Source organism: Trachemys scripta, chromosome 2 (genome assembly GCF_013100865.1).
Source record: "Trachemys scripta elegans isolate TJP31775 chromosome 2, CAS_Tse_1.0, whole genome shotgun sequence".
Lineage (NCBI taxonomy): Eukaryota > Metazoa > Chordata > Testudines > Emydidae > Trachemys > Trachemys scripta.
The window spans coordinates 52,791,513-52,817,873 of NC_048299.1; the positions used below are offsets into that span (position 1 = coordinate 52,791,513).

The 26,361-nt window shown below is 40.8% G+C and overlaps 1 protein-coding gene across 2 annotated transcripts in view; it reads right to left on the minus strand.

Moving 5' to 3' along the window:
* Positions 1-24,773, minus strand: part of DGKB (diacylglycerol kinase beta) — a 457,353-nt gene extending 432,580 nt beyond the window's left edge. For both annotated transcript variants that reach the window (XM_034760549.1, XM_034760547.1), the window contains exon 1: positions 24,512-24,773. In XM_034760549.1, coding sequence (XP_034616440.1) covers positions 24,512-24,581 — 70 coding nt within the window. In that variant the 5' untranslated portion in view covers positions 24,582-24,773. The remainder of the gene's footprint in view (positions 1-24,511) is intronic.
* Between the last annotated feature and the right edge of the window lie 1,588 nt (positions 24,774-26,361).

Consider the following 26,361-nt stretch of genomic DNA (forward strand, 5'->3'; position numbering starts at 1 on the left):
TAGAGACAGATATACACACACACTGTGAGGATGAGTTAAAAAAAACGTGTAGGAATTAAAATTCAGATTTCTGACCCTTGGGATGAAATGAAGGATCACATGGAACTATTCACCTGCTTTCAGTTAAGTATGTGTATGAGCATTTGCAGAATAAGCTTTGCACTGGCACACCATAGCCAGGTGAATTTCACTGCATATTTAAGTTTCACCAAAATAACCATGGAGATTAATCATGTGTGTAAACGTGTGGGGGTGAAATCCTGACCCTAGTGAAGTCAATAGGAGTTTTGCCATTGACTTCAGTGGGGCCAGACTTTCACTCTGTATTTCTCAGCAAGTGTTATTTATTGTGTTTGTAACAGTCAAAATAAATAATTGTGTTGATACTAAAAACTGCACATTCAAAAATGCATTTCCTATATAATGGTATTTTCATTATAGTAGTTTGAATCCTTCTCAGCTGCCAAACAGAAATCACAAGAAGTGTTCCCAAACGCTTCATTTTTCCCCACGTAATTCTGAGTTTTCACAAGCTGTTTTATCCCTCCTTTGGGATTTATTTTTATGAATTAAACCATCAGAAATAAATTTCTCCAATAAAATGTTATTGTTTTAAATGACCATGTTACCTTGATTTTAATGAGCTATGGTTGTTCATCTTTAAATCAAGTACATTTCAGAATCTTAATGAAGTATCAGAATATTTTCTCACCAAAAAATATTCTCTCAGTTCTAGAAAAGGAATAAAAATTCTTCACACTAGATAGTAAATAATAAATTATAATGTCTTCTAAATCATAGCAGACATATCAATATTAATATTTATAAAATTTGCCAGACTCCCCAGAGATTAAAATAAGCTTGATGAGATAAAATTAAGGATGTAAATAAATATTAATTTAAAAAAAACTACTAGAAAATTGTCAAACAGATATTGAAAGTCAAGATATTTGTAATTAAAGTTTCAAAAACAACTATAACTCTGCCCTGCCTCTGCCTATTGGTCATCACTCTTTATACTTCCACCCATCCTACCCCACCTCCATTTCTAGTATGAGTTACAGACCTAGTGCTCCCTCCCAAAGTAAATATTGATCTATGAACAACTACCCACCACATAATGGCTTGCAATCCAACAATTTTCCATTTGGCAATATGGCCAGGAGATTTTAAGATCTTGGGGCAAATTCTCAGGTTGTGTAAATTGTCATAGCTCCATTGAAGTCACTGGCTTCAACAGAACTATGAAAATTTACATCAGCTAAGGATCTACCGATTGATGTTTTACAGACCAGATACCCAACCTTCTCATATGCCACTGCTCCTGTTATGTAAAGTAGAGCTGGTTGGAAACTCTCCCGTGGAAGGTTTGTCCCATCTGAGAATGTTTCATGAAGACAGTTCTATTTTGATGAAGTTGTGACAGAACCAAGGCTCACAGGTCCCCTTCAGCCCACCAGGTGGTCTGATGGGAAGACAGCTCTTGGCTCAGTGGATTCTTATAGGTTTCCATCCCATCAGTCCTCCTGGAGCTGAGGCTGTAAATAAAATATCTAATATCACAAGATGATAAAATCACAAGAGTTGGCAATGCTGGTACAGGTTAGAGTTCCTTTCCTTTCATGGTACCAAGGAACTCAAAGAACATGACCTTGTGACAATAGCTAGATTGACAAATGCAGTGGAATTCCCAAATTTACCAAACTGTATATTCTGAACCTGATCAACCACTGAATTTTTCCACTTTTATGGAATTGGTAAAGTTGAAGTAACACAGTACTATATCAGACATTCTATTATAGTACTGAAATACCCCAAAAGTACATAGCGGAAGCTGGACTTGCATTAAACAGACACACAGATCACTCTTGTTGCTTATGATATCAACAAAAGCTTTTAAGTCTTATATGCTATATATTATCCTTAAAATAGCTGAAGGCTTGTTTATGAAAGGAAGCAATTGATAAATCCTGTGCCATTTGTACATAAAGTTATAATCCAACATTTCAGGCTGTTACTAAGTATTTGTATGTTTTTGCTGTTTTAACTGTTCTGTCTCCCCTGAGATTTAAGCATTGTTATTTTCTGTTCATAGAGACAGCAAGGAAATCAAATTCCAACCATGTCTAGCAAAAGAAGGGAATGAGAAAAAAACAACACTATCTACTTTCTAGAAACCACTTGCTTGCCATGTATGGCTCTGTTAAGACAATTCTCACTGGAGGAAAATGAGCAAATGAATTGCTTTGCTGGCAAGAAATTTGCATGACCAATTAGTCATAAGTTGATTAATTTGGAAACAAACCCACTTCTGACATCATGATCACATTTATACTGTGCAAGCAGAATAAAAGTTCAGATCAATAATATATACATTTCAATAAGTGCTTTAATAGGGCCAATTTCACAATGCTGAAAACAATTATGAGCCAAATGAACTGGGAGGAAAAATTTAATCATCAAAATGTGCATGATCATTGGGAATTGTTTACCACCACCTTACTAGATACCCAAAAAAGTCACAATCGAGGAAGAAGGCTGTGCTGGTTTAAAAACCGACCTGGTTTAGAGGAGAACTGAAGTTATTCTATATATACACAGTATAACCTCAAGAGTTATGAACACCAGAGTTACAAACTGACCAGTCAACCACACATCTCATCTGGAACCTGAAGTAAGCAATCAGGCAGCAGCAGAGACCAAAAAAAAAAAAAAAAGAAAAAACCAAATACAGAACAGTACTGTGTTAAATGTAAACTATTAAAAAAATAAAAGGAAAGTTTAAAAAGAAGATTTGACAAGGTAAGGAAACTGTCTCTGTGCTTGTTTCCTTTAAATTAAAATGGTTAAAAGCAGCATTTTTCTTCTGCATAGTAAAGTTTCAAAGCTGTATTTAGTCAACGTTCAACTGTAAACGTTCGAAAGAACCATAACATTTTTTTTCAGTTACGACCATTTCAGAGTTACGAACAACCTCCATTCCTGAGGTCTATGTAACTCTGAGGTCTACTCCATAATAAGTGGAAGAAAGGGCAAGTTGATAGTATTGAACGTAAATCAGAAGTTAGGAATTGCAGAAAAGCAGCTGTTGGACAAAAAAACAGGAAGGCAGGACAATGACTTGGGATACGATTTCCCTCAACAACCACTTGGGGTCTGTGTGTGCAGGAGGAGTGTTACAAGACTACAGGAGAGCAACTCACCTGGTGGAGATGATTCAACCTCCTGTGGAGCTCAGCAAAATTGGGTTTTGGACAGAAGGTCCAAGCCCAGGGACAACTGAGAACAAAAAGCTTTGTCTAGATTTAAGGAAAGGCCCTCAAGAACATGGCAGAGAGACCTAAGTTAAGGCTGGAGTGTCAGGAAAGTTAAATATGCCCAGGGTGTAATACCAAGCCTTTACGTCAGACAGAAATGAATTGTAGACCTTTTGTTGTTTTTAAAATCCATTTTCTCTTATGCTACGCTTTATTGTTTGTTTAGCGTAGGAACATTTTGGTTTCAAGAAGGCTATTTTGGGCCAATGCAATTCAGGGGTTACAAGCTCCAAAAGAGAAAGATTGCAGATCCTGAACCTGATCGGACCTGCTGGAGTAATCCACATCAATTCATGGTCAATGCAGTAGACTGGGATCCAGTCTAAGAGTGGGAGAATTGCATGATTCTACCTCAAGAAAAGGTCAGGGCACAAGGCCTAACACCTCTAGGGTGCAAGAGAAATCAGCAAGGGATCAGAGTCAACTTGCCCTGTAATCATGATAGCATGTGTTATGATATAGTCCTGACTTGTGTGATTACATACTATTGCTCAAATAAATTTTTATTTCAATAATGGTCCAATACACATCTTTATTGAGATAGTACTTTAATAATTTAGCCAGTGGCAATATGTTGTACAGGTTCAACCAATAAAACAGCATTCATTAGGTGCTATTTATCAGATGAGGTTTTATCGGTTAATGTAAATGGCCTACGTGAGCTTAATCATGCAATCTGTTCAGCACTGCTGTAAGATACTAACTTTCAACTTTCCACAACGACATTTCAGCTCAATGTTTTTTGTGGGGAAAATGTTTTTTCCCCATGCATCTTGTACGCCAAAAGAGTTGAACCATTTTTGTTAAAACCTTCCCCAAATACATTCACTTTTGGACAGAGACTAAGCCTGATAAATTTCAGGCAAAAGGGTGGAAGAGTTTTTGAATATTTATAATAGAGGGGGATAGAATGAAAACTCTTATACGACTTTATGGTGGTCACTACTGTGCCCTCTATAATTCTTCATGTTGTATGGCATGTATACAATCCATACGCCTGAGGGCATTCTGCACCAAAAAATTAAAAATTCTGCACACAATATTTTAAAATTCTGCAAGTTTTACTTGTCAATAAATAAATGCAGAGGCTCCAGCATGGCAGTGGGCAGCACAGGCCACTGGCTGCACAAAGGTGGGAGATCACCCTGCAGCTCCCTCCACCCCTGGGACATGGACTCAGCGGCGAGGCTGCACCTGACCCTGACACAGCACAAGGCCTGGGCCTGCTACAGAAACACCCTGGGGCCCTGCACCTCTGCACCAGGCACACCAGGTGTGGGGCAGGCAGGCTCAGCCAGGCAGGATCCAAGTGTGGAGAGGCTCAGTGGGGTGAGAGGATTTTGTGTGGGACAATCAGGGTGCAGGCAGCTCAGTGGGGAGTCTAGGCATGGGGGGGATCTGGATGCACTGAGGCTCGTTGGGGGGGTTCGAGGTGCAGAGGCAATGGGACTCTGCAGGGACTTCCAGGTGAAGATGGTTGGGGCTCAGCGGAGGGGTCTGGATGTGGGGGATGTCAGCGGGGGAATGGGAGTTGGTGGGATGGGGGTCTGGGTGCAGCTAGTTGGGGTCAGTGGCATGGGGGTCTGGATATGCGGGCTCAGTGTGGTGCAGAGAGTGGGGCATCAGGTGGGGTTTGAGTACAGGGAGCTCAGTGGGAGTACAGAGGTGAGGGTACAGAGGCAGGGGGTCTGGGTGCAGGGCAGCTCCAGATGCAGGGGTCAAGGTTCGTGGGGTGGGGTTCAGGTATGGAGGGCCAGGGGGGTTCTGGATGTACCAGGGGAGGCTTGACAGCGGTGTCTGGGTATGGGAGGTCCGGATGCACACGGGTTGAATGGCTGAGGAAGCAGCTACCCGTACAATGACCCCTCCCCCCACAGTTGAGGAGCGATGGGGGCAGGAAGCATGGGAGGACGCTGAGCTTCCTGCAGCTGCAGGAGGTTTCTGGGGGTGGGTCTGACATATCCCCAGCCACTCTTTGCAGGGGAAGAGGCAGTCCCATCCTCTCCTGCCTCCAGCCCAGCCAGGACTAGCAGCTGATCCTGGCTCAGGGTAGGAACCACTGGCTGAGATGTCCCGAGCCCCGTGGTGATTTACCTCTCTGCCAGCTGCTCTGGGTGCCTGAAACAATGTACCTGCTCCGCTAGGGAGTGGTGCATGACTGCTCTTGCAGCTTCACTTTAGTTCCCTGTCAGAAAGCCATTTTTTTCTGCGAGGAAGCAAAGAAATCTGTGGGGAATATGAATTCTGCTCACGCACAGTGGCACAGAATTCCCCCAGGAGTAAACCCATAGCCACATCCATACCTCATTCTGGCACTAGAGTAATGCATTTTTTATATGTTGATTGCACTCAGACAAAAGGTACATTTGAGAATATGTGCATTAGAACTGACAGAGTAAATCATTTACTTGCTCGCAATGTTCACGTTGTCAAGGCTTTGGCATATCATATGTCATGCAGATCCACTCTGCTGAAAGTAATGTCATCCCCTACCCTTTAGCTGTATTGTTAAGAGATATGCCAGAACCTTGTCAAAATATCTCAAGTCTGTGGTCATTCACAAATGGCAAACAGCTGAATTTGTCTATGTTCATACATTACTTCACCAAAACAAAAAACCCTCAACCCTATTTCTTCTGAGAACTCTAATTTTAAAAGAAATAAAATGATCATCCAAAAGGTCAAAGTAAATACATAAATGGCATAGTGAGGAAGGTAACTTCCATTTTAAATATAGGTTTAAAGGCTGAGAAATTCAAAGCTGCTTAATGAATCTGAACACTGAAATCTCATTCAAATTCCCTTGGGCACCCAAATTCCCTAAGGCAGCTTTGGAAATCTCTGCCTAAATGTTTTAGCTATCTTTTATGTTACATCTAAGAGTCAATAAACAATTAAGATATCACAATGGAGGATATATTTCTTTTACATATAAATATATAAAATATATTTATTTTACAATGTGTAACTATTATCTGCAAATCAATCCCGGATCCTGCAATGAAGATGTGAACACATGTAACCCAGTACCCAAGTGGAATTCCACTGGAATTAATGGGGCTCCAGGTTGGTGCAGGGGTTCACCTATGTTTATCCCAGCAAAATCAATCCCACAACTAAACTCTGAGGCCAAGATTCTCAACTTGGGTGCCTAATGTTCCCACTTAAATCAGCAAGCGCTCCCTGAGTGTTCCACATTTCTTACAATTAGGTCATTTTTAGGGGTGCCTAAAGATTGGCACTTAAGTTTGGCCTTACTATTTCAGTACCTATATCTAGAATAAGACTGTATTACTGAAGTCCTCTATTTTTATCCCTTATTGCACCATACTATACAACTTACAAGTATGTGATGATCCTTTTATTGGCAGTTTTCTAGCCCCTTTTGCTTAGATAAAAGACTGGCTCACCTGGTTAGTATAATACAGATGCTGTCATGTGCATGCCTTAATCACAAAGATGACTCATCATGCACCATATGTGCTGTTCTTAGTCATGTAAAAGCTGGAAAAATAAGAGGAAGAATTCTGATTCAGCCAGTTGTGTCTTGTGGGGGAGTGATCCCTTCGTAAGAATTAAGAACTGGATTACTATTAATCTCTTTAGAATTCAATGCCAGTCAAGTCTTTTAGAAGCTTGCAGATGATTGTGTGGCTAATTTACATGCAGCAAAACAAATACATTAATTGGACAACAACGTGGCCTCAGCAAGGAAGCAACCAGATGCATTTCTCAAGCTGTTTGTCTCTTTCTGCCCTATCTCTGCTCTCGCTTCCTCCCTGGTTCTGCTTCCTCCTCCTTTTGGTCTCTTCCTTCTTTCAACTCACTGAACGTGATGATGAACCCACACTATCCCATTGGAGCGCACTACTCCTTCTACTTTCCAAATGCTGTGTGTGAGAGAGAGATGTGCATTTCCCCTTGAAGTACGCTGACCCCACTCTAATTACACTGCCTTTTTAAATAGATCATCAAGTTGAGACAGCAGCTGCTGCCAGCAGGCTCCCTCCATCCTGAGCCCTGTCGTGTCCCCTCCCTGCTCTGTGGAGGTGGGGTACAGGAGCAGGGGGATGGGGATGCCCTAACATCAGCACCCCTCTTCCCATCCTCCCCTGCACAGCAAGCAGGAGGCTCCCAGGAGCAGCTCCAAGGCAGAGGGTAGGAGCAGCGCACGGCAGTGCGCGGGAGGGATAACTGAACTGCCCGGCAATTGATAACCTGCTGGGTGGCTGCCACACAGGGAATTTAGGAGAGCTGATGGGGGGCTGCTGGTCCACCCTGGTTCCAAGTCCCCACCAGCTTGCTCTCACAGGCTGTTCTTTCTGCAAGCAGTGAACAAAGCAGGCGGCTGCCAAACAATGTTATAAGGGAGTATTGTGCAACTTTAAACGAGCATGTTCTCTAATTGATCAGCTATGTAACAACAAAACAACGTTAACTGGGATGATGTTAAGTGAAGAGTTACTGAATTTTGAAATGAGATTTTGTTGTATCCCCCTTCCTGAAAAACAAGATGCTGATCAGGTCTGATTTGCATCACCTCACTGGCATGCCCAATGGAAGGCTGAAAGTGAATACCTTATGTAATGGTTAATGTCCCTAGTGGCAGTTATGGCCAACACTGAGCATTGGAGAGAGCAATAATAATGTGTGTTCCTGGAGGCTAAGCATAATTGCCGTTTGGAGGCATTAACAAAGAAACTAAAGTGGGAGGCCAGTATTTACTTTCCATTGGGCGTGAATTATAGTATGGGGCGCCATTAGTTAAGCAAGGCAGGGAGAGCATGTAGCAAAGTAGTGGTCTGGGAAAGCAAATAATCTATTTAATTTATTTCTTGTCCCGTTCAGTAGATTTCACCAGGCAGCTAAGATGGGTGTCTAATTTTCATTTTCAGCCTTAGGTTTATATACTGATCAATCTGAGTGTAACTGAGTCTCTCTCTCTCTCTGTATAACTATTCAGACTCAAAGCAGAATATTTTGGACAATGAGAATGAATGGAGTTTTTGAATTAAAAGGTTCTGGAAGATAGGGTTACCATATGTCCAGATTTTCCCGGACATGTCCGGCTTTTTGGGTCTCAAATCCCCGTCTGGGAGGAAATCCCAAAAAGCCAGACACGTCCAGGAAAATGGGGAGGGAGGGGTCGTGGGGCTTGGGTCCCGGCCAGAGCCATTGGGGCCGGCGGTGCTCAGCCGGGGCTGGTGGTGCTCGGCCGGGGGCCGGAGCCGTTGGGGCCGGCGGTGCCAGGCCGGCGGTGCTCAGCCGGGAGCCGGAGCCGCTGGGGCCGGCGGTTCTCAGCCGGGGGCTGGTGGTGCTCGGCCGGGGGCCGGAGCCGTTGGGGCCGGCGGTGCTCGGCCGGGGGCTGGAGCCGTTGGGGCCGGCGGTGCTCAGTCGGGGGCTGGGGCCAGGGCGGGCCAGAGCCGCTCAGCCAGAACCAGGGCCGGCGCCCCAGGGCCCAAGCCGAGCAGGAGACGCCGGGGCCAGAGCCTCTTGGCCTGGGCCGGCTGGCACCAGAGGAAGCCGCTCGGCCCAGGGGGCCGGACTGGGCCGCGCCCCGCCGCGCCCCGCCCCAGCTTACCTGCTGCCTCCCTGTTTCAGGCTTCCTGCGAACATTTGATTCGCGGGAACCAGGGGAGGGAGAGGAGCAGGGGGGCGGAGATTTCAGGGAGGGGGCAGAGTTGGGGCGGGGACTTTGGGGAAGGGGCTGGGAAGGGGGCGGGGAAGGGGCGGAGTTGGGGCAGGGCCGGGGCCCTGTGGAGTGTCCTCCTTTTTTTAAATTAAAATATGGTAACCCTATGGAAGATTCCATGGCATGTTGGAATAGAAGTTTAGGAGTAGGAGATGTGTAGCTAGAAAGGATAGTTGAGAAAAGGCAGTGGCAGTTGGGATTTGCAATTGGGATTGAGCAGTTGACAAGAGGCAGGAGGAAGGAGAGGCAGAGAGGGAAGGCTAAGAGGAAACAGGATAATGAGTGTAAGTCATGGATTTGTTAACCCTGAGGGCTCAGCCAACTGCTAGTTCATCATTTCGCAGTAAGGCATTCCTTGGGAAATATCCCACCCTCTTCCACCCTCTGACTCCACAACTTCAATCAAGCTTCACAATCATCATTCCTGTGTACAGTATTACATTGTTTGTTTAAAACTTATACTGTGTATATGTATATGTATATATAGAGAGAGAGACTTTTGTCTGGCAAAAAAAAATTTCCCTGGAACCTAACCCTTCATCCCCCATTTACATTAATTCTTATGGGGAAATTTGTTTCACTTAACATCATTTCGCTTAACGTGGCATTTTTCAGGAACATAACTACAATGTTAAGCAAGGAGTTGCAGTATAACCCATTCCAATGACAATAAATTAAATCAATACAATTAAAAATGGGGACAGTCAAACTGGACATTTAAGTTGTCTACAGACAACAAAATTCACAACTAGCCTGGTTTTATAGATAACAGTTAGGTATTTTCAGGTTAAAGTCAAGGGCTTTGGTGCAATATGTGATTTTCCTTTCATGCTGGAAAACCAAAATGCACACAGTGTGTTATCTACTGAAGAAACATAGATGTTTATTAGGCTTATTAGTTTAATTCAACACAGTCATTTTGAGTAATTTCTCCAGCTTTAATCTACTAGAGGTGACGTACAACTCGAAGAGGTCTGACTCAGCCCCAAAATAAAGACTTTCTGTAATACAAAAAGCATATTACAAGTTTCCAGGAAAAAAAAAATTGAGGCATGTGATTACATTGGGTCGTGCCTAATTATGCAGAATTACGTGTAGCTTTTTGATGTTAAGGCATATCCTGAGCAACAGTTTACATTTTCATGCCTGGAATATTTGAAAAGCAATTCAGATGTGTGTCCGGAAGGAAAGGAAAGGTTCTGTCTGCTAACTTGTTTTGACAGTTGGAGTGTTGTTTTTTGTTGTTTTTGTAAGTTACACATAGTTGATACAGGTATCACAGGTTTTGTGGGTAGATGAGACAATTAATGTAGTGTGGAGGGAGAAGAAGGAAAATTAAAGCAACCCAGGGTCTTGTTGGGCTCCTAAGTAAAGAGATAGCAGGAGAGTTGAGCTAGATGAGAAGCAGGATGACTTGGGTTATTCGTTGCAAAGTCAATTGGAGCTGCTTATTAATTGCACCACATGCATGGTTAGCACCCACTAAATGTTCAGTGCTGCAAAGTATACAGTAAAAAGACAGCACCTGCTCCGAGGAGCTTACAATCTAAAAGAAAGGTCAGCATCCCTCCTGTAAATTACTCATTGTACCGAACTAATACAGGTCTTGTGGAAGTACCATAAAATCAACTACTACTCTGAAAGTCCTTGATAGAGACTTTGATACCAATTCAGAAAAGAACATAAGTGCATGTTTAACTTTAAGCACATATTTACGACCATCCATATTCTCAACAAAACACTTCAAAAAGTGCTTAATTTTAATCATGTGCTTAACTGTTTTGCTTAATTAGGGCCTATATGAATTGGTTGGAAAGTATTTGAGTGCATTAGGGAAGAAGTGACAACTTATTACAAATGCCATTCTTTTAAGGATCTATATCAAAACTGCAACATTATTTTAAAGCATTTATTATTTAAAAAGGCATAGCAATGTGATTGCAATCCTGTTTGGTAATACCATGTTTTATTGTGTGAAAAAGTATCTGCTTGACCATTTCTGCAGATTAGAAGATGAAGTATTGAGCTTGGATTTAAGCAGCAACATGACACGATTTAGCAAGTCTAGCTTCATGCAAAATTCATAGGGTAGGCACCATGGCTTTAATTTATGATAAACCAATGAAGTTAGAAGCAAGTCATCATTCTTTTATCACAACTACTAGCTAATTGCTAATTAAAATAATGTTGATTGCCTTACTTAGTTAACAGCTTTTCAGTATGAAATTTCTTTTATACACTTGCAGAATCTTTACAGGAGACTTCCACAGAAAATGCAATAGCTCTTGTAGAGCAGCTTCATCATCAGTGGAAGAGAAAGTTTACTCTATCTCTACAGTTCTCTTCTGTTCAGTAGAGGTCATTTGGATTCCTTTCATATGATCCCCCTCTTTGTCACAGTCATTCTGTTTCATACAAAATGTTTACTATTCATTGTATACAAATGTTCATTAAAAGCAAAAATTTCTGAATTAAGTGTTATGAGGTTAGCTAAGCTACCTTTCTGGATCGCCTCCACTGCTCTTTTCTCTATAAACCTATTCTAACACTATTCTAATTTTTTTCTAAATTCATTCCATTCTGAGGTCTAATCTCTCTCAGCTTCCTGTCCTCTCCAGTAACTAATTTAATATGGGAGCTGTAAATTTACCAGGCACCCATGGGTCTTGGTCTGCAAACATGTTCTGAAATTCAATATGAAGACATTTTCATATTTTCTGAATATATATATCCTTCCTTTTAGTCTTTTTTCCCTTTGTTTTTTCTTATTTAATTTAGTATGTATTTTTTATTTGCTTTCTTACCACTCAATTCATCCCATGAATCATGGCTCATACTTCAACCCACTTCCTTGGCCTCTGCTCCCTTACTGTTAAAGATCTTTGGAGAAACTCCCAGGACCATAGTGACTTCCTCCAGTACAGGGAAGCCCATTCTATGGCCGGTACACAGTCCACCAGAGCATTTCAAAGGCCCTCAGGCTGCTTCAACACAATATACTAACAGCAGATTCATATATGTTTTTTCCCCTGTTTTCTATCATTCTGATACACGTTTTATGAACTGAATTCTTTATTTGTTTTTAAATAGACAATACTGTACATAGGTTGTTTCTATCTAAAAACACACAAAGCAAGCTGAACTTAAAATATAAATCGATACAGGTGACTTTAAATCTTATTAAAATATGTAGAACCTGTTTGTTCCACACAAGGTTGTGCTTAGGTTTACGTGGCCCTCCTGTGTAGTAAGGTTGGGCACCACTGCTCCAGTACACACTTCCCCTTTCCTCCTCCAGCTCTTCCATTTTTCTTACAAAACAGCAACGTTTTTCTTCCCTCACTGAGGCTCATGATTGCACCTCCAATATCTATTTGCAACCACTGGCATAAAACTGGACTAATGCAGTGGTGAATCAAGCACAGATATTTTAACTGCTCTGGTCTTTGTTTCCTGTGATGTCCCAGGTCTTGAACCCAGGCCTGAAAGTTCCTAGACAGCCATCACATCCTGGCCTCCATCTAATGTCTGGTAAAACCTGGTGGACCAAGAAACTAGTAGGACAACAACCTGAGCCAAGGCAACACCCACAGGAACTGGCTCCACCAATTGGCCCAACCTCACTATTTAAGCCAGAAGGAGAGACAGGAACTTGTCTGAGCAGCCAGGTGATTTCCTCTTGCATTGGACTCTGCTTCTGCCTGTTTCCTACACCCAACACTGTTCCTGCTCTGCTCCTGTCTCAACCCGGCCTTCACTCCTGATCTCACCATGCTCCTGCTCTGTGCTTGCTCCTTGCCTCTCCTCCAGTTCCTGCCCTTACATCTTGCTTCAGTCATCAGTTAATAGTCCTGGCTCTGACTTCCGACTCTGGCTTGACCCTTGGCTCTGGCATTTGGTATCTAACCCAGCTTTGATTCCTGGCTCTGGTAAATCGCTAGATACCAGGTCATCTGGTACTGACCTTTGGCTTTATTCCTCAAGCTACATACCTGCTCCACCCACTGGACCAGACTCCCGCTCTGACCTACATCCTGATCCATAATACACTGACCCCTTTCCTTACCTATTCAATCCTCTCTCATCCTCATTAGTGTCATTTAAATAATTTACCAGCAATTTGGATGCTTCCCAGTCCTCTCATTTTTCAAATACTGGCCTCTATACAGGGAAGCACTTAAGCACATGGTTAACTTAAATCATGTAATAAAGTCCCTATCCTCCTCTGGTCACACTCCAAACTATAACTACTGTTTTCCCTTCATTCATTTGAGTTTCCTTTACTTAAGGATACATGGTGCTTCCTTCCAAGCAACGATGACAACACTGATATGCCAAAAATATTAGCTATTAACTAATATTCTGATAAAAGCAAGGAAGCTAAATTCTGCCCTTACCACTGTGAAGACCCATTGATATAAAAGAGAAACTAAAGGCAGGAGTTGTCCACTCTATCAAGTTCATATAGTATTCAATTAATAAAAAAGAATATTTTTAATTTCAACAGACAAGCAAAGTCTCAGAATTCCAAGGCTATTCAATATGTCTTTCTGGGTAAAATCACATTATCTCTGAATAGGCCAGTTAGTGCATCCTGACGTATTGCATTTTTCAAAGTAAATCCATTATCAACAGCTACCATCACAATTACATTCAATCCAAGATATGGCACCTTTATCAAGCAACAAATAGTTTTGAAACATTCGGTTTCAATATATTCAAGGTTTCATATGAAGTGATCTGACCTTTAAGCAAAAACTAAACGTATTATTTTGTTAACTATATAAAACAGTACTATATCATATAATATTGTCATTTAATGGCAGTATATTCTTCCAGTATATTCCAAATTGCTTTACTAAGCAATACATTGTATACCACTGTGCAGTGTCTTTCTTCAGACAATCAATAATCTCCCAAAACAGCCAATAAAATTTGCAATGCTCCCAACAGAACTACATAGTGGTACTCCTTAATGTCCCAATAAAACTCTTCCAAAGCAACGCAATGAGAAATATATTTTCAGTATTTCAAAAACAATGAAAATGCATATAACCATGAACATATTAAAAATATGATTCAAACTGTTATTTAAATGAATAAGTCATAAATTGAATGTGAACAATGGTATCTTTATTAGAAGAAAGCATAGCCAGAATAAGGCAATCCAGGGCCCTTGGACCACCTTGATATACGGGCTCCACCATGCAGCCCTGCTGCACCCATGCCCCATCGCAGAGACACAGAAACAGCATAGGCCTCCTTCTCCCCACACAAAACAGCAACAATTCCTCTCAGGAGCAACAGGGATGGGAGCTTTGGCCGCTTCTTGAGAGGCAGGAGTAGCTGCGGAAGGGCCCACTCAGCAGCAGGATATATCTGTTGAGTGGGTTGGCCAAGATCTCTGCACTCCTCTCCTCCTGCCACACACATTCTTCTACTAGGGTGATTTTGATGGGCCCTCCAGCCAGTGGATCCTGGAGTGAACATCTGATAGAGCCAAATAAGGCAGTTCCTGCTTCTCAGAGCTATTGTTTCAGATTGTGTGCTGACTCGGGAAGACAGGAGGACTGTATTGGTTACACTTGGGTGGGATACATTTTCAAGCATTTTTTCAAAACCAAGAGGGCTCACAACTTTAAAAAAAAAATTAAAGCTGATATTCTGCCATAATTACACAATTCCAGGATTTTTTGTTTATTTCCTCTCAACTTGTTGAACTGAAGTTATAATTCTTTGTTTGTGTCAGCATAATCAATTCCACAGAAATCAGTTATATTTATCCCCCTGTATCCTCCATGTAGGGAATGAGCAACAGGAACAGATGAACTCGAAAGAAATGAAAGATTTTGTCTGCTTTCATGCAAATGTCCATAGGAAAAAAGTAGATAATGAGAAAATAAATGCAAAAAACATGTCAGAGGCATAATTAGTTCTCAAATAATGTTTTCTAGAATTTTAATAAGCTGTTGGTTAGGTTTTGTTTTTTTAACTAGCCAAAGTAATTTATCTTCAAAGGTAGTATCACTTGATGCTGCAACACCCTGGCTGCAGTATTAGGCAAAGTCCTAGAGGTCTCTCTGGGTTTTCTCTTAGCACATCTGTTCAGACAGAATTCCCTCTCAGTCTAGAATATGGGAAGAGTCCATTGCTCTAATGGATCAAGCCTCAACGAGGGAGAGGAAACACCTTTTGTCCGTCAGGATTCTGAAGATATGTCTATGCTGCAATAAAACACTTGCGGCTGGCCCGGCTTAGCTGGATCAGACTCGCGGGGTTTTGGCTGTTGGGGCTATAAAATTGCAGTGTACGCATATGGGCTTGGGCTATAGCTTGGCCTCAGGAAGGAGGGTCCCAGCACACAGGCTCCAGCCTGAGCACGAACATCTAGACTGTAAATTTGATAGCCCCACAGCCTGAGCTCTGCGAGCCCGAGTGTGTTATCACAGTGTAGACATACCCTGAGACACAGTAAGAAACAATGCCAGCATTTAAGGCCTGTGAATCTCACAACCAGAGAACCCCTGATCCGGAAGAGCTAGAAATATCAGCGCTCGTTTCCTCTCTCTCTCGCTCTCTTTTTTTTTTTTTTAAGGAAGTTTCTAAAAGTGTTCCTGGCAAAGATATCCTTGAAAATATAAATTTATGAAAACCAATTTCCAGGACTAAAAGTTTGTCACTGTGATTTTCCCTAAAGATGATAGGTTATTCATACTCCCCCACTACAGCCATTCAGGGCTGGGATTTGAGGACCTGTGGCTTTGCTATTTTTAGTACTGCTAGATCAATTTGCAGCACTGACTCAGCTGCCACTGATGGCACTAGGTGGTAGCAAGCTCCCTCCCAGCTGGAGCAGCCACGATGCCCTTTGGTCACAAAGAAAGCAGCTCAGGAGCATGGCATGCTGCATGATTCAGGAGAGCAAGATCAGCCTAAGAGCCAGGCACTGTTTTCTAATCCTGCTTCTGGAATTAAACAAAGGGCCATATTTTAGGATGATTAAATCAATGTCAAATCTCCCATTGATGTCAATGGGAGCCCTAGTTTCCCCATCTGAAAATGAGATGTCCCATTGAGCATTGACCCTCCCCACACTAGTCCTGCACATAGTGATGTGATCACAGTGGAGAGAGTTACATCACTCAGCTTCACCCACATTTCTCACTACCCTAACCATCCAGGCTGCTATTGTTGTTAATAATATAGCATCACGCATGTACCTGGCACTTTACAAACACTCAAGGAGGCAAGGTCTCTCCTTTTGGACTAGGGGCCTGATCCTGCACACAGACTACCCACCGACTTCAATAAGAGCTTTTCATGTGCAGACCTTGCAGTTTCAAGAATACAGACCTGATCCAAACTCCTTTTAGTCAATGGAAACACTGCCCTTGATTTTAACAGGAATTGCATCAGTCACTCAGTTGGACTAAGAAACAAACAGTAAAAGGTTCAGGAACAGAGAGAACAAAGACAGGGGCAAAGAGGTGATCACTGGTAGAGGTCCAATAGGAAGAAGTATATCTTTCTCTTCTACTCCATGAGTTATAACTTGTATGCATTTCTCTATGCTTTGCTCTTCAGGATTTGGCATCTACTTTATTTTCATAATCATAATGTATTCAAAGAGTAGTTTATTTTATTTTTATTTTATCATCTTCAGTGTTCTAAAACCACTAAAGGACAAGCCCCCCCAAACTTGCACTACCTCTTCTTCATAAGAGTAGCAGCTATGAGAATTTAACTTGATCACTTAACTCCTCTCTTTAGAGGAGACAAAAGAATAACTATAATCTGGAACAATTATTATTTTTTAAAAGTCATTAGATACTGAAGAGCCAAATCTGAACTAAAATGTACTTTCATTTCCACAAATTCACTTTTCTTCTCTTTAAATGAACATTTGTGTTGCTCCAGAAATTGGCCTTTAAGCAGAAAATTAATTAAAAATGGAGACTGTAATGATCTTGGGGTTCATTAAATAACAAACTACTGAATGAGAAAGAATAAAACTTTAATAAAATGAACTGGAGAGCGTCTTTAGTGAACTCAGCCATGGGGTGTCCCCAGCGCCTGCCTTCAGGGCACATCTCCAAATTCCTACATTCATAATACTGTCCTTATGAGGGAACATCTCTAAATTATAATCTTCTACAAACATATTTCTACATCCTCCCTCTTAAAGAAAAACAAATTAACTTATCTATCTATCTATATATATATAAACAGCTAACAACTATTTAATAACAATTCTCAACCCATGTAGTACATTTCCATAAACCCAATCTGTCAACTACCTAGAGAGGAGAGGTTACCAGCAAATCACTCTCGAGTGAGTCTTTACCACTCACTTTCCTCAAATACCCCTTCTCCAGGCAGGTTAGCAAGTCTCTAAACATCCTAAAAGACTCAATCTCCCACTCTGATCTTCTCAGTATTAGCCTTTCACTGGCATCTGAGTGGCTCTCTTGTTCCTTGATAGTTTCTCCTTTGTGCCTCAATGATAAAGGATCAGTCAGATGGGAAATGCCAGAGTCAAAGTGTTGGAATTTTCTGGGATTAGTGGTAAATCCCTTTGATTATATTGAAATGTGTCTCCCTGGTCTGTCTAGAGTACATTAGATCTTGGAGGCAGCTGTTCTTTAATGGTACCTCTTTGGCCCAAAGTATTAGAGGTGTGATTCCTCAGACACACTCCATCACTTGGGTTAAGAGATGGGAGATCACGGGCCCTTTTGTCAAAATAATATTTCTGCTTCCACTTCTGATTTTCATCTTCTGTATGTTTTCATTGTTATGAGATTTCAGCAAGATATCAGTGCTTTTTAAATAAGATCTGATCCTATTTCCCCATTAACAGCAGAGCTGGAAAAAATCCATTCTCCTAGGGTGTACTTCGGTAAACAAGTTATGCTTTATACAGATCACTCCCATCGTCAAAAGTCTTTTTCATAAGATTCTTTATTGTCCGTATAGACCTTTCCACAATTCCTTTTGATTGGGAGTAATTTGGACTTGATCTTTTGTGATAAAAAATCTCAATCTATGGCAAATTGCCTAAAATCTGCACTGGAAAATTGCAGCCCATTATCGCTAAAGACTTGATCTGAAATTCCATGTCTGGAGAAGATTGCCTTCATGCTGGCGATCACTGACTTACTATTAATATTGTGCAGTGTGCAAATTTCTGGATACAAAGAATAATAATAATCTAGGATTATTAAATAATCCTTTGATGGCCAGGTAAATAAATCAGTGCCTCATACAGCCATTGTGGAACTGGATGAGGTCTCAGTGACTCTGCCTGTTGGCATGGTTTGTATTTCAAGCAGGAAAAGCAGTTTCCTACCACATTAGCAATGCTGTGATCAATCCGCGGCCAATACAGCAAATATCGTGCTCGTTGTTTGCACTTCTCTATTTGTAAATGACCCTCATGGATCTTCTGTAACATTTATTTTCGGAGGCTCATTGGAATTACAACCTTACTGCCCTTGAAAAATCACTCAATCTATCACAGTAAGTTCATGTCTGCAGTTCCAATAGTCTCTTATACTTGGACAGCAACTACTTATTTCTTCAGTTTAATTATCACTTCTTTAAGGATTCCCAACGATTCATCTTTCTCTGTTTCATCTCTTATTTGTTGCAGTTTCCTGTTAGCTAAGAGAAGTGACTTTACAATTACACCTGCATAGGCTTGCATCTCATAGACTCAGACTGTAAGGTCAGAAGGGACCATTGTGATCTTCTAGTCTGACCTCCTGCAAAACGCAGGCCACAGAATCTCACCTGGAGATGTGAACGCTGAGCATGTGGACAAGACTCACCAGCCAGACACCCAGGAAAGAATTCTCTGTAGTAACTCAGATCCCACTGCATCTGTCCCTCCCTCAGCTCCACACGCTGCCTCTGCCCCCAGGCACCGCCTCTTCAGCTCCCATTAGCCATGGTTCCCTGTCAGTGGAAGCTGCGGAGCTAGTGCTTGGGGCAGAGACAGCGCACAGAGCCATCTGGCCGCGCCTCCACCTAGGGGGGTCTGCGTCTTCGCCGGGGGGAGCCACGAGGAGCCAGGTAGGGGGCCTGCCAGTCCCGCCAACACCCTCCCCAGAGCACCTGCAGCACCCCCTGGGCCACACCAACCCCCAGAACATCCATGGTGTCCCCTGGGCTGTTCCCCCCCCCCCAAAGATTTAGTGTGGGGTATATAGTATAAGTCATGGACTGGTCACATGCCGTGAATTTTTGTTTACTGCCCATGACCTGTCCATGACTTTTACTAAAAATCCCCATGACTAAAACATAGCCTTAGGTATGAGTTTTCCAAGATAAATTAACCATTCCCAGGAACTGCTGGACATTTTTCTTTGACTGGGGACATGGCATCATTTCAATGGCTAAAATCTTCCTCTTGTCAGGTTTTACACCTTCACTGGAAATAATGTCCCCAACAAAAGTCAGTTCTGTAATCCCTAAAACACATTTCTCCCTATTTAGTTTGAGGTTTGTAGCTCTAGTTATATCCTGGACTTCCCAAAGTCTACGATCATGCTCCTTTTTCGTTGAGCCCCAGATAATGATGTCATCCCTTGAGTTGTCAACACCATTAATATGTTCATAGATCATATGTATGGTTTTGTGGTACACTTCTGGTACTAAAGCTATGCCAAAGGATAAGTGTAAGAATCTGCATCTTCCAAATGGGATATTAAATGTACATAGCTTTGAGCTTTCGTCAGTTAATTTTAGCTGCTGAAAACCTGAGGATGCATCCAAATTACTGAAATATTGAGCATTTGCAAATTGAGCCATAATCTCTTCTCTGGTTGGTAGTTTGAAATGTTCTTTTTTATACCTCCCCTTCACTGGTATATTTGTTCCAAAATAACCAGTTCTTTTATTTTTGTAGGTTCGGTCTTTTCAGGCTCTCATAATCTTGTTCAGACAGAATATTAAGCTGAGCTCCTGTGTCCAGTTTCAGGGGAATAATTGTTCCAGTCACAGTCATAGGCAGTATCCAGTCCCTCCCATCAGTCTTGCTAGATCCCAGTATGTCTATGAAAAACTCCTCAACCAGATTGTCTTTACCTGAATAGACTTGACTTTTCTGCATTTGGGATCTGCAGCATTTAGCAAAATGATTATTTCCCCCACATTTATGCCAGAGTGTCCCAAAGGCAACACACTGTCTGGGGCCATACTGTGATCCACACCTTCCACATGACCATCTGTACCCTGTCTTCCCCCAGCAGTGCTTTTCATAGCAAGTGGTTCCACTCTTTGATTTTACCTATTCTGACTATATTATTTTGTTTTCAGTGAATTCAGCTCATTGGCTTGTGCTTTCACAGTTTCTGCTACCCTGCATATTTGGAGAGCTTTTTCTAAAATTAAGTCTCCTTCATGAAATAGTCTCTCTCTTAACACATTTCCTTTAAAACCACAAATGATTCTGTCTTTGACCAGAGACTCAATCAGCTCACCAAAGTCCCAGGTTTTACTGAGTTTCCTTAATTCTGCGACATATTGCTCTATGGTGTCATTAGTTTTTTGCATGCATGTAAAAAATGTGTCTCTCAAAAGTTTCATTCCTTTTTGGCATGCAATATTCCTCAAATGTAGTCAGTATTTTACTTAACTTCATGCTTTCACCTTCTTCAAACTGAAACTTGTTATAAACATCCAATGCTTCCCCCACAACAACATGCAAAAAGACTAATGATTTCACTTAATCATTTTTTTCCTCTGCCCCTGTGGCTGCTAAATACAATTCAGATCTCTGTCTGAATTTTTTCCAGTTTTCTGCAACATTGCCTGACAATTGCAGACTGGATAGAGGTTGCAACAAATCCATTTATGGCTTTTTTCCACCTTCTTAAGCTAATCAAGCTACTATTGCGCTCACCAAATACATGCAAAAGCCTCTGTGCCTAGCACTCCATATGATTCTCTGGTGCCTTTTTGTCTCTGCTTTCCGTTGCAAACACAGGCGCTAATTTCAAAATGACTGCAGTTTCCTTCTCATTCAGCACTTCTGACACCATGTAATAATCTTGGGGTTCATTAAATAAGGAACCAGTGAATGAGAAAGGAATAAAACTTTATCAAAACAAACTGGAGAGCATCTCTGGCAAACTGCTATACACAGCCATGCGGTGTGCCCTGAAGGCAGGGCCAGATTTCCAATTAGGCACAGTAGGCACATGTCTAGGGGCACCAACAATCTAGGGCGCCTAAAAGTTACAAGTTGGTTAAGAGTTTAATTTTTCACGGAAAACACAAAGGTCAACTGTAGGCAGGGGAGATGCTAAAGATGCTGTGCCTAGTGGCATGTAAGGTGTAAATCCAGCCCCGCCTGAAGATGGCGGTTGGGAACATCTCCAAATTCCTATGTTCATTATACTGTCCCTTATGAGGGAGCATCTCTAAATTATAATCTTCTACAAACATCTCTCTACATAGACCAGGAGGAGGAAAGATCTTAAACTGGAAATAAAGTGTTGTCTCCATATTGGGAATTTCTGTAGCTACTCTTAGTCTATTTCTTTTTGTAGTGAGGAAAGGATGAGCTCAAAACTGTGAAAGTCTCTGACCCTGCATTACATCATCCAATAAAAATGTTTCAATAGATAGCACAGAAAGCATTTTTTAAATCTCATACCACATTCCCACCTCTATACTGCAATGACAGCAAGCCCCAATGTTCTACTTAAGTAGGTCCTATCCACAGTTGGATTCCAAGGACATGACCGCTATAATCATATTTAAACATAGTAGTTGGGAGATGTACACTTATTGCCAACTTCTGGGTAGCACTTTAAGTGACATTTCTTGTGACTGTGAGCAAATGAGGAGGAATCTGGGTGAATACTCTCCTTTACCCTCAATCCACACTAATCAGAAACTGGGAAAGTCCCTAAGACTCAGTCCTTGAGGAAGCAGGGCCTTTGATTTAGGGAATACATTCACTGGGCTATCAGTCCTCACCTCTAACAAAGCTAGGATCAAGCTATAAACTAGATCTGGGTGAAATTTTTCATTCAAAACTTTTTCTCAGTGAGAAAGGCTGTTCAGGTCAACTGAAATAGTCTGCAAATTCGTGTCAATTTCACCAAATTGTTTAGGTTTAAAAAAAAATCAAAATGTTTTGTTTCAACAGTTTTGAAATGAAATGTTTTGATTTTTTCAATTTGTCAAAATTTCTTTCAATTATATTTTAAAAAATTGATATTGAAATGAAAGGTTGAAGTGCTTAAAAAGGTTTCTTTCAATCTCCTGGTGCAGGTAATACACTACCAAATATCTCAAAGGGTTTGGTGTGCCATGCCAGTCACACCAACACACTGCAGTTAAAATAATCTAAAGCATGATTTTATAGTATTGTTCCCCGTCCAAAAAAAAAAAAAAAAAACCTGTTCACACTGTTTTGCTGTAGAAGCATTAGCCTGATCTCAGTGAGAATTGGTAAAAGGGTCTGACTGTCCTAACAATCACTAAGGGCTTGATCCAAAATCCATTGACCTCAATGGGCTTTGACTCAGGCCCAAAATGAGAATTATACACATCAGCACTAACTGAAATAAAAACTGTAAATGTTATCTTTCTCAATTATAAACTACTATAACTGTTAAGAGTTTTCTGAAAAGTTAAAATTACACATACCATAATGTAGTTAAGATTTTAGAAAATTAAGCTTATATATCAAATTAAATGCAAGAAACAGCAAATGCTAATCCAATGTGATAGTCTGTGGCTGGCAAATGAATCACTGATATATTTTATAATTTTCATACATAGCATCTCATAAAATATGTTATTCATAAAAATGTTTAACATGCTGTTTGAAAAAAAACAATTGGAGCTTGTTTAACCCTTTCTCGGTTCCTGTGGAGATATTACAGTATCCAATATGTGTTTTCATTTCATATTACAAATATTATTGTGGATCTAAAAGTAGGGTGACCAGATGTCCCGTTTTTAAAGGGACAGTCCCGTTTTTGGGGACTTTTTCTTATATAGGTGCCTATTACCCCCCACCCCCTGTCCCGTTTTTTCACAGTTGCTATCTGGTCACCCTATCTAAAAGTGTGTAGCTCTGGCACTATTAATTTGACACTTGTTTGACTGATTTCCTAACAGTCTCACTGTGTCAGTCAGCATAGTTCTAACTATATATCATGGAAATAAAAGCATTTAATATACATATTGTATCATTCCTTATTACTGTTACAATATTACATCTGCCAGCTCATCTAGACTGTCAAAATGTTTGTGTGTTCCTATTCTTATTCCTTCAGTAACTGCTAAATCCATAAACCCAAACATACACCTTGTTTAAAGCTCTATTCTTTTACAATTTTTATCCTTCTGAGAGTGGTATTTGGTATAAGACTCAGATTTAGGGTACACTGGCAACATATCTTGTAATCCAGTTCTGCCATAAATATTTACATCTCCTTCTCTTTTCTCAACATTAGTTTTACTATTCTCAGTAGTTGGATTCTGAGTGAAATGGTTCAAACCCAGCCAAAGTTGTGAGATACTGTGAAAAAAGTTGCACCTGATGTCTAAGTAGTGTTTCTTATAAAGCTATACATTTTAAATTAAGAAGTCTTGAGCACACTTTGAAAAATGTTCTTACCAGTGTCATCATCCAGTGAGAACACTTCCAACTGGTTAGAGTTTCAAACCAAGGATTATATCTGGCAGACCCAATACTCTCTTGAATAAACTATCTTTACTATGTGAGAACTTATATTATGGATACAAAGCAGTCGGGAAGATATAACATCCTTTTGTTCCAAACAACCTTACACTGGGTAAAATAATTTACTTTATAAAATCCTAGTCCTCCCACTAATGCATGCAAACAGATCCCACTGAAAACAACAGGAGTCGCACACATTCCTATTTTCAACACTTTCAAATCCCTACTGTATCTTCATGTGTCTCAACACTGGAAACCGTCCTCCTGGTAAAAAGCTGGATATGCTCCTTAAAATCCATCAATATTTCTCTGCATCCACCAGCGGCAAATGCAATAGTACAAGCCAAGATGCTTGTGTCACTGATGGCTGAGCATGCTCTCTTTACACCATGCAAATCCTACATGCCTGTGAAGTGAAACAGTAAGCTTAACACCACATGGCAGGCAAATTGGCTTCCAGATAGTCTACAATCCTTTTGGCAGAGGTTTTTCATATCCCGTCCATGAATACTTAGTATAGGTAGATCTTCCCAAACTGAAAACCCTATATGTTCATTAAAAACTTTTTAAGCCATCTATGCTAAAAATATAATTTACTTAGAAACCAAATCTTTGGGGACAAAGTCTAATTCAAGCTAAAAAATAAATACAATTTAATCACCATAGAACACAAATGTAACATGCCAACATAGAGCCTCAGGACAATCTTTTGTATTACATTTCAATTTGAAGTAGACTTAATGTTGAATTAATATAGTGAAATTACATAGACTATTTCAAACAATAAGTACTTACATTCTGCATATTTCTGAAGCTGAGAAAATTCTGAAGGACTGAGGTTAACCCACTTCTCCCGGTTCATCATAATGTTGATAAGGCTCCTTATTAAATATCAGAAAAATATGCCATTTGACCCACGTGTTAGTCGCTTGCAAACTCCACGTAGTTTGGTAGCTTCAATTCACAGTGCTTAGAGAGTTTATGAGACATAGAATCAGTCTATATAAAATGTTTGATGGTATAAACTGTTTTGAATATGTGGCTTCAACGACGAATTACAGCACTGTTAAAAGAAGAGGGGAAAATAATTAAAATATACATACCAAGTACAAAATTGGTACAACTTTTACTAATAATGATGAGATTAATTGTTCAAATATACTACTATTCTAAAATTATTACTAGTTCTATTTGTATTTCCAAATCTCATTTTTCACCAGCTATGTAAATGATAATTAATTTTAAACATTATTATTATAATTGGTGTTTTAATCTTTTTATGCCGTCTCTAAAAAACAATTGTTAGCATAAACATAGTTACACTACCATGGTTCAATTCAGGCAACAGGATAAAACTAGTGCCCAGTCTCAATCCAACTTTATGCAGTTTTTATCCCCATCAGTCAGGATGTCATGCTTACTAATGGGGGGGATCACTAACAGTACTACTCTTTACACTAGATGGGTAACAGTAGTATTACTTGGAAGAGTCGGGCTAAGGTAATGATGAAGATGGAATTCAGACAGGAGATTACCACTCTTTCCCTGTCATCATGTCAAAGAAGAAGAGGTCAGAGGCTACAGAAGAGGAAGAGGAAAATGAAAGGAAGGACAACAGGAGAGGTTGGTGCACTAGAAAAGAAAGACAAAAATACCTGTCTAACAACAGACAGCACCTCTTTTCAGTCTCAGATTTGATAAACCAATTCAGAAATCAAGAAGAGAAATGAACAATAGAGTAGGTCTAATTCACCTAATGCAAGATAATTTTTTAAAAGTAAGGGTCATTCCCAAATTACGTTATTTTTAGGCATTGGTGCAATGCCATATCACCTTGAAAAATTCTGAATCCTGAATTACACTGCAGAATGTCTGATCACACTTAGGGCTTGTCTACACTACAAAGTTAATTCGACATAAGGCAGCTTACCTCGACCTAACTATGGAGCTGTGCACACTACAATGTTCCTCCCACCACTTTAACTTGCCTGATACACTGACCTAATAAAACCATCTCAATGAGAGGTGTAGAGCTTAGGGTGACATAGTTAGAGCGACACAGTGTCAGTGTAGACACTGCATTGCTTATGTCACCTTAAGTGGCCTTCAGGAGGTATCCCACAATGCCCACTGAGACTGCTCTGATCACCGTTTTGAACTCCACTGTCCTGCAGCCAGCTACACAGGGAGGCACCCCTCTATTTTAAAGCCCCAGGAAGTTTTAAATTGCTCTTTGTGTTTGCTCAGTGTGAAGAGCTCACATGGCATGCTCAGCTGGGCAGTAGCTGGCTCCATGCAACAAACACACTCCCACACTTATGCTCAGATGTCTTGGGCTCCTCAGCCACACAGGGAACCCCCTGCAGCAACACTGTCAATGCTGCCCTAACCCCAGTCCCCTGAAACTGTACAAATAAAATAAATAAATAAATAAAATCTATATTAATCTATATTAATCATCAATTTTTATATGCAACACCTCTATATTTTGCACTGGTGCAACCACTACAGAAATACATTGTATAGTTCTGGTGTCCACAATTAAAGAATGATGTTGAAAAATTGGAGAGGAAGAGGATTCAGCAAGAGCCACGAGAATCATTAAAAGGACAGGAAAACATGCTTTATAGTGAAAGGGCTGGTCT